Source organism: Polypterus senegalus, chromosome 5 (assembly GCF_016835505.1).
Source record: "Polypterus senegalus isolate Bchr_013 chromosome 5, ASM1683550v1, whole genome shotgun sequence".
Taxonomy (NCBI): domain Eukaryota; kingdom Metazoa; phylum Chordata; class Cladistia; order Polypteriformes; family Polypteridae; genus Polypterus; species Polypterus senegalus.
In genome coordinates, this window is record NC_053158.1 from 162474402 (window position 1) to 162484251 (window position 9850).

At 38.0% G+C, this 9850-nt stretch overlaps 1 protein-coding gene across 2 annotated transcripts in view; it reads right to left on the bottom strand.

Annotated features, from left to right (window-relative positions):
* ccny (cyclin Y) overlaps nucleotides 1-8375 on the bottom strand; it is a 169993-nt gene extending 161618 nt beyond the window's left edge. For both annotated transcript variants that reach the window (XM_039753557.1, XM_039753556.1), the window contains exon 1: nucleotides 7738-8375. In XM_039753557.1, the coding sequence (XP_039609491.1) occupies nucleotides 7738-7891 (154 nt within the window). In that variant the 5' untranslated portion in view covers nucleotides 7892-8375. The remainder of the gene's footprint in view (nucleotides 1-7737) is intronic.
* Between the last annotated feature and the right edge of the window lie 1475 nt (nucleotides 8376-9850).

Sequence of the window (9850 nt, forward strand, 5' to 3'; positions counted from 1 at the left end):
GCCACTTCAACGACCTATTCCTTAACCTCCAATATTAGCTTAAATACCCTTTATTCATTTGGCAAGTCTTTAAAAGCTCTGCTTTGCATAATTAAACTCTCTCCTATTTTAAATACCATATGTGCCTACTGAGCATGACATAACAAAAGGAAGATAAAAAAAGATCATGGTAATTAGTGAAAGAAATTGTAATCATCTCAGAGAAAGAAACAATGATATTCTGTTCTGGAAGATAAGTAATAGTTCAGCACCTTACTGGGTCAGTATAATCCTCCCACAACAAAACTGTTACCCAATTTTGAATTTCATGAATGCAAAGCTAAAACAAATATAAAATAACCACTGTGTCAAACTACAGTAACTATAAAGTGCACTTTAAGATGGAAAGAAAAAAATTCATATGGTATCAGCGTGCCATATTAATTCATTTTTATCCTTCACATGCTTGTGAAAGGCACCTTCTAGGTCAGGCTTGTTAAAGATCCGGATATCAAAAAAGTATATAAATAAATAAACAGAATTTTTTTGATCTAAAAACAACTTAAATCCACTGAATTGCTGTCATGATAAAAATTAAGATAAGTGACCATATTAATACAAAAATAAATCTTTGTTCACCTTTTTGTTTTTAATTCAGCTACTGTAATAGCAACATTTTCAATTTAAAAATCCGCAATCAGAGCAATGTGTGAGGAATAACATGGTGGTATACTGGTTTTTAGAGCGGAAGTCACGTACTTCCGGGATGAACAAGAGGACTTTTTATCTGACCCAGAAGTGATAAGGAATCATGGACTGAAGGATGGGAAACACTTCCAGGGCAGGGACTATAAAGGACTATGGGAAATCCCCAGACGGCGAGCTGAGCTGGGTGGAAGGGTGGCAACGCATCTGGGAGTGGAGGATTATTGTTTATTAGTATTGTGATTTATGAATATAGTGGGGAGGAGAGTGCTTTGTGCACTGTGCAATAATAAAAAGTCAACTATTTGGACTTTTACCCGTTGTCTGACGTCTTGGTCAAGGGTTCAAGGGAGCGATAGCGCCCCCTATCTGTCACACTCCATTTGTACACAATCTGTCTGACTGTGGATTGGTGGAGTCCAGACTCTCTTGAGATGGTTTTGTAACCTTTTCCATCCTGATGAGCATCAACAACTCTTTTTCTGAGGTCCTCAGAAACCTCCTTTGTCCATGCCATGATACGCTTCCACAAACATGTGTTGTGAAGAGCAGACTTTGATAGATCCCTGCTCTTTAAATAACACAGGGTGCCCACTCACACCTGATTGTCATCTCATTGATTGAAAACACCTGACTCGAATTTCACCTTCAAACTAACTGCTAATCCAAGAGGTTCACATACTTTTGCTACTCACAAATATGTAATATTTGATCATTATCCTTAATAAATAAATGACCAAGTATAATATTTTTGTCTCATTTGTTTAACTGGTTTCTCTTTATCTACTTTTAGGACTTGAGTGAAAATCTGCTGATGTTTTAGGTCATATTTATGCCATATTTATCAAATTTATATTTATCTATAAGAAATATAGAAAATTCTAAAGGGTTCACAAACTTTCAAGCACAACTGTATATGCAAAATCGGTGTACGTGTGCAAAGGCTGCACGATCCAGCTGCTTAATGCTATGGGAGACTTCTTCCTTATTCATCAATAAAAAACAAACTGACTTAAAACTTAAAACAATCATTCTGGTGGGAGAATCACAGCCCACACCAAGAGGATCCAGACTCATCATCTCATGATAGAAACCGTAAGAGGCGCTGACAATGTGTCAAAATTAAACAAACTCCATATACAAGCCAGTTTGTCAAAACCTGTGTGCTGTATACATATATATTTATAGAGTGCTACAAAAACACTCTTTCTTGACATTTTTCCTACTGTTTTAAGTTATTTTAAAATTCCAACTTGTATTCACACTTCTCCTTTACTCTGTTCCCATGGCAGTGGACCTGTTACTCTTTTTTTGCAAAAATATACATGCAATTTTTTAGGCTAGTAAAGTAATTCTCATTTGACTTTCATGCAGACAGGGAGCAGAATTATTTCCCACAGTGGAAGAAAACAATCCACTCTCTCACAGTCACCTCAATGTGAATTATACAAGCATTGTTATCTGTTTAAGCAGCGTAATGCATACAGTACAGTACAGGAGCAAATGCAATGCTGGTAATTCATTTTTCAAATGCAACTTACTGTCAGAACCACAGCACACTGTTAAACCTGCTTGTGGTTGAACTGTAAAAATACAGCAAATATGTAAGCAATTGCAATGTGTCCTGCCCTGTTGCTAACTTTATTTATAAATATAATTGTATTAATATAAACTGATCAGTGAAGGACTTTGTGAGCATGCAAACTTGGAAAGGTGAAAGATAAAATAATGTTTAATTCCAATAAGTGAAAAGCAAAAATGTTTCCCAAATGACTGCAGACATTTAACATGTATTGAGAGATAATCAACAATTGCACAAACAAACCTTCACTGACTTTCTGCTGTTATGATATATTTCTAATCTATACCTGTATTGAAGTCAACAAGTACAAGCACTATGAGCAGTAACTACAACCACCAATACAAGACAACTTTTTAAACACAGTTATAATGTTTGTGTACTGTATTTATGGGCAAGACCATTAACTGCATTAATCACACTAGCAATTATATAAAAGTTTAATCTAAAACCTATATACTTGTTTCAAGATAAGGAAAAATACCAAAAACTAAAACAACATTCAAATAACAACAAAAATCACCCAATCACTAGCAAGGGCCCTGGGGCCAAGGTAGGACTGGGGTCTTCAATTACAGCGCTGGAGGGCCACGGTGGCTGCAGCTTTTTGCCTCAATCAATTTCTTAATTACAACCCATTTATTTTCTGCTAAAGCCAGAATATTTAAGCTGACCCACTTGTTAAAATTCAATACCCTTTACTGCTTATTATATTTTAAACAGTTGTATTTAAGTTTTAATTGTTTCCTTAATCGGCCACCAGTTAATAATTACAAATAAATGACAATGGACCCACCAGCTTTTCTGTTACCTGGCTCCATTTAAAACTGTGTATCTGAGTTAATAATACATTTAGAAATATATAAATGAGTGACAAAAAGCACAAATGTGGCCAAGTCCACAACATATGGATATTGCTCTCAGAAAAGGAAAAATCTACAAAGTGATTAGGATTTGTCTTGGAAAAATAAAAGCACCAACAAGCTACGTGATTAAATACCATGTTTATCATACACTAGCTGTCCCCCGCGGCTCCACCCATGTAGTAGAGAAACAGGACACATGTTAAAAATCAATTTTAAAAAAAAAAAAAAAAATGTAATAATTTTTATTGAGAAGAATTTATATTGAAAGCTTTCGTATCCAAAAGTCTTTTGTTATACAATATTTTTGGTTTTGCTATCAGGGGCAAGAATGTTGCTGTGATCGCTTTGCCAAAAATCTAAAAAGTTGCCATGATATCTCTAGCCAAGTGGAAGGTAGGTACGATCCAACATCAAGGGCTGCCACTGAATCTGATCGTGTTCCGCTCTGATGACAGAGCGTCCCCCGCATGGGGAGAAGAGCATGTGGCCGTGATATCTCTGGCAATCGGTAGGTACCCTCTAAAACACACGTAGCTGTGAACTCTCTCTCAAAAACGTCAAACATTATTCTTTAACAATATCTAGATGATAATGTCTGGTAACAAACAGGTATCGCTAGTTAAGCTGAGGCAAGGAACACTCCAACACATAGCGAGAGGTAGAGCGACTCGAAAGGAGGCTGGCCCCACACGGCTCCCTACGCCTGAGGTTCCGCTTCCCCCTCTCCCTCCCCTCAGCCCACAGTCTGTCTCGTAACCGAACTATGATACTTAGCACGATGAGAGAAGTCACAAAATCAACCAGAATGTTCAAGCAAATTATAAAAAAAAAAAAAATGATCTAAATATATTAAGTAGTTCTCTTATGAAAAGCGGACAGAGATACAGACAGACAGACATTGGCTTATATATATATATATATATATATATATATATATATATATATATATATATATATATATATATTTATTATAGAGAGAGAGAGACGTGTACAGTTTAAATAATTACAGTAGTGCCCCGTACTTTCAACGATTCTAACTTCGAACATTCTGCAGTCCAAATGCTAAATTTGAGAGAATTTCGATCTAGAGTTTTGAAATGTGCATCTACACTCAAACTGCACATAAAGTGAAAAAGCAGCAGCAGATGGCATTTACATGTGGCCAAGTTGTCTCTAATTCGCACTCTGAAAGCGTCTCGTGTTACACATGTGTGCTTTCAGTGCTTTTTTCACTTTTTTTTTGGTGTGTTTGGTTATATATATATATATATATATATATATATATATATATATATATATATATTGTAGATGCCACATGGGCAGGTCGGGCATCCTGGCCACAAGAGGGGATGATTCCTGTTCCGGACAAGAGCCACCTAGTAGGCAGACTGCCATCCCCGCTTGGGAGGGGATGGAGATCAGACCCACCCAGAAGGAAGGACCATAAGGGATGGATGGACATTCCACTAAAGGTGGACAATGTTGCTAGGGGCTTTTTACTTTCCCCAAGATGTTTGATGGCAGCAGCCCTCCATTAAGGCACCCATTCAGCAACCAGCAGGGAATGCTAGGAGATGTAGTCTGGCAATACAGCCCTGCTGGGGACCATGGGTGCCACAAGGGGGCACTGTAGGGAGTTGCGCTACCCAATTTATGGGACTTCTGTATGATGCGGACGTACTTCCATTAGGCAATTGCCCTGGCAGTGGAAGTACCCCCGGGTCCGTAATAAAAGGGAGCGCACTCCTTTATCTAGGTGAGTCGGAGCTGGGAGGACATACAGCAACACACAACTGGAGAAGGGCAGGTATAATGGAGAGAGAGAAAACTAGTTTATTTGTGCTTGTGCGACTTTGTGGAGGAAGTTGTACAATGAATCTTCCATTATTTTAACCTGGGGCTCAGGGGTTAAACTATTTAGGGGTTTGGGGTTCGCTGACCCCTGGGTTCCATCACAATATACCCCATCTATTAACCATGGCATCTAAGAAGTGTTGATGCATCAAAGCCTAAGAGGAAGGCTGTATTATCGATGATTTCAGGTAAAAGAGGAACATATCGCCAAGTAAGATAAAGTATATGTGTGGCATATCTGGCAACCCTCAACCAGTATTGCTAAGATGCAGAAGGGAGAGAGAACACCACAAGTACAGTTATTTGGTGTGTTTATGGAAGGTGACTCCCCTTCCAAACAGCAACCTTTCTCTGCCTCACTTAGGTATAGTAAATGCAATTTTCATTTTATTACAGTATTTATGAATTGTATTTATTGTTTTCATACTTTATTATTTAAGGTATTTAATTGTGTTATTTTTACCTTAAATGCTGCATATTTGCAGTTTATCAAAATGGGTATTATGCAGGGTCTGGGAACAGATTAATTCACTTTCCATTATTTCTAATGGGGAAAACTGATTCAGATTTTGAACAATTCAGAGTTCGAACGGCCATCTGAATCCAATTAAATTCGAAGTACGAGTCACCACTGTATTTTAATTATTTCACATGATATTTTCAGGTGCTGAACTCCAAAATGAGAACCATTTTTCTACAACACATAACATTTTTCATAAAACACACTGTTTAGCTGTCAATTATAAACTTTTGTAATCATTTCATGCTACAATTTATTACTAAAACTATGTTAATGATAATTTGTTTGAATTTAATATTTTATAATATTAAAATCTACATTTAAAGCAAAAAAAAATTAAAGTTATTAAATACAATGGGCACCAATGGTTCTTATCCAGGTACTTGACAGTTTTGTATATCTTACTGGGACAGCAGATAGGTGCCAAAAACATCTTTAGACCTAGCTTGGTGAACCCCAATAAAGTGCTACTACCACTACTTCATATTACGATTGGTTTAATGAAGCAGTTTGTCAAAGCCCTATCAATAGATGAAAACTATTTTATGTATTGGTCTGAAAAATTTCCAGGTTTGACTAGAATTTGATGGTGTGATGAGCAACCTGAAATGAGAGGTTTAGGTGTCATTCAAAGATCAGAATTATAAAGAAATTGTGAAAGATCTAACAGTTAACATTTAAGAACATGAGTGGCAATATGACTCACTTTTTGGATTTGCATTTGGAATTTTTCCCTGAAAATCTTGGAGTGGCGAGTGAAGAGCAGGGTGAAAGCTTTCATCTGAATATCAAATACATGGAAAAAAGGACCAGGGACTTTAGGATATCGGTATGATGGATAGTAGACTACTGGTGAATGATTTGGGCCACCAAACAGAGTTTTAGACCAAAAAAACTAAGAAGTGAAAAAAACTAGAGAAGTTATAGTCACATCAAAGAATGTGCATTATTGCTTACTTTACATATATGTGTGGCTGTCTGTTTGCTATGTCTTTGTCATTCCAACAGATGACACATCGCAAACACTTGTAGTAATAAAATGCATTGTATTTGTCATTCCAACAGACGGTGCATCACACATATCTGTAGTAAAGCCTTTTATCACTACAAATGTTTGTGACGTGTCATCTGTTGGAATGACAAATGCAATTCATTTTATCACAAAATGCATTACAAAATACATTTCAATAGATGTTGTACTGCAAAAGTTACTTGATTACTTTTCAACCTTTTTGTTAGACTTCACCCGGTCTTAGACGAGTAGTATAACTAGCACACTAATAAACTGTAATTTAATTTCTTTTCAATTTTGTACTTAAATGTGACAGGAAGAAAACATTTTAATTATATTTTTTGTTTTCATGAATGCACAAAAATAATTATTCACAATTAAAAGAATTTTTTGAGTTAAATTGTTTACACTTGTGTTATTAGTATGGAATGGCTTTGAATTATGAAGTTGGTTGAAACAAAAACCTGCAGCCACTGTGGCCCTCCAGGACAGTAACCATGGACATCTTATGATAGGAAACAGCCACCCTGCCAATGGCCAAATCAGAATCATCAGTTGGGCGGACAACAAAACATGGATACCTGGGGATCTAGGAGGAAAACCAGAGCACTCGGAGATACGCCATAGTGACAATCTCCAACATCGAGAATACTGGGCATGGGATTGGAACCCAAAATGCTTGCAATATACATACAGTATATGCACACTTCCCCTTATTGACTCCTCCCAATGATTATTACCCGTGTAATTACCTCGTATTTGAATAACCCCGTCGTGCACCTTGAATTCTGGACTCTTGCGTGCTTTGCAAACCCGAGGAAGGCGCTACATAAAATAAATCACAGTATTCTATATTGTACGAGCACTGACAAAATGACAATACACAATTCCGAAAAGGATCGGTTTCTCTTGTCATTGAGCATATGGAGAACCATGAAACTACCACGCACAGGATCAGACAGACTGACAACCAAGAGAGACATATCGCCATGGTGACTGAAGCTACTGAGCGCGAGGGCGGTTTCGGCAGAACTTTTTATGAATGCATTTTTTTCCTCCTGGGTCGCATTTGCTTTCGTTCTGATCTCTAATATCTGCTGTACATGAACGTTTCTCTGTCAAGTCAACTTTTCCACATTTAGCCCTGCCGAGACAGTGCTCTCTAGGCGTCATAAACGGGGTCCCCCACGCCCTAATCTCCGTCTCTTCTTCCGTCACTCACCATCAATGTTCTCCCGATCGCTGATGTGCTGCAGGTTGCAGCCAGTGTCCTCCCTGCTCAGCTCTGGCTCCGGCCGGTACGATTCCAGTCTGGAATGGGCATTTCTGCGCAGCTTGGGGCTCGAAGAGACGCAGCACGACGTGGTGTTCCCCATTTCTCAGATTTGGGGGGAGGGGGCGGTGTCCGTCGTTTACCCGTCTTTTTTGATATGACTCTTTTTTATTTAGCAGCACAATCCTTGTTCAAATGATTAGCGACGCGTGCGTGCCCAACGAGCCAGTATCGGATCTGCTACACACCCTCGTCCGGTCCCAGTTAGTAATCCCAAAGCAAAGCCATCTGCATTATACAAAAGAAAAGCAGATCTCCACCGCTGCCTTTCCGATTTCCTCCCTTTCAGAAGAGCCACCAAACAAATTCTCTGACGGCTACCCCGATTGTCCTCATGAACAAAATAGTAATAACTGGGGAAAAAAGAAGGAGGAGGAAAGCGAATGGGCGCTGCTACAGTATCCTTGTCATCCTCTCATTCTCCCATAAATCCGCCCGCGCCAAGTGAAGGAAACGAGAAAAGCATCGCAAGCTGCGCCGCTCCTGGCTGTGCACATCGCCAACCTCAGCAGCCTCCTACAGAAACATTTCCGGGTTAAACAGGGGTCACAACTAAAGTCGCATGAACACTATATCTTCAAACCGAATCTTCGACGCGAACTCTAGAATTGTATAACCGAATTTTTCCAGCGTCTAATGCAGCGTTTTTATCCTTTTGTAAGCGGAATGCCAAATATACTGTAGGCTAAGAACTACCAAAATGACACAAAAGACATGAGAAATAAAAAATAAATGTTTTCGTTTCGACTAAAATGCTTAAGCAGGACTTCATTTCCCGTTATGCAATTCTTTAGGTTGCCGAGCAACGGCGCAGACGGAAACGTTCACTTGCCTACAGCAATTCTGCGTTTTCCACCAATAACATTAAGACTTCCGGATTTTTCGGGCCTGCCTCCTTTTAATTGATGTCTCAATTGACCTGTTAAAATTCTATATGTCGATAAAAGGTTGTACAAATCGGATTGACAGTTCGTATTCTTGGAGAGGGTTAGAAGCAGTTGGCATTATTTTACGTATGGTGATAGTTTTGTGCAATTAAACCAAATATGAAACGTTCTTACGTAAATCTGTTATTGTTTTTATTAATGCCCCATCTAGTGTTTCTGCGTAATTCATGAAATAATTTCCTTTTAGCAACATCGCTTGCACGTGTTTTATGGGTCTCATTATTTATTTTATGCTGTAATATCGTATATTTCTGTGTCTTATGTTCCATGTTGGTCTGTTCCAGAAAGATCATATACGACAAATATGATGTAATAGTTCTACCTTATTAAGAGAAGGGTATGATCGTCAATACGAAAATGCCTTCCGTTATAAAAATACGGAAAATACATAAAGAACGGTGATCTTATACATCCAAGGTTGTCGAGGAATAAATACACTAGGGAGACCATAAAGAATCATGTATCAACGCTTTATTTTGTTAGAAGACATGTGTAGACACTGCGACCGAGTGTACAGTACTAAGGTTTTGTGGTCAAATTAAAGATAACGTGTTACGTTTAGCACGTGTGATATCACACAACTTCCTAAGAACGCTATTCTCATTTCGAAGCATGGTGGTTGCAACCTCAGCACAGAAGTGTGAACGATATTTCAAGACAATATATAAAAATCCGAATGAAATGGTTCAGAACCTACAGTACATATAAATTTAACTTTTATGTTACTGCAGAATCAAGTGCATAAACCTATATAAAATGTATTATGTACAGAATTAAATGTGCAGACTGCAAAAATCCACTTAAAAAAGCGTTTTGATGTTAATCGTGATGATTTTTACGGCGACAAATGATGTTAAGGAAAGACTTTGCAGCTTTTTTTGCCAACTACAATCCACATTCAAGTTGTAAGGTGGGAATAAAAACCTGTTTTTAACTCAAAAGATATTGAATGAAGTGAGAATTGCACTATCCAGCCAGATATTTCAAGCATAGTCCTCTCTAAGAAAGTCTTTCTTACCTGCACCATCTAACAGTTCGACTAGTTTCCTTCTCTC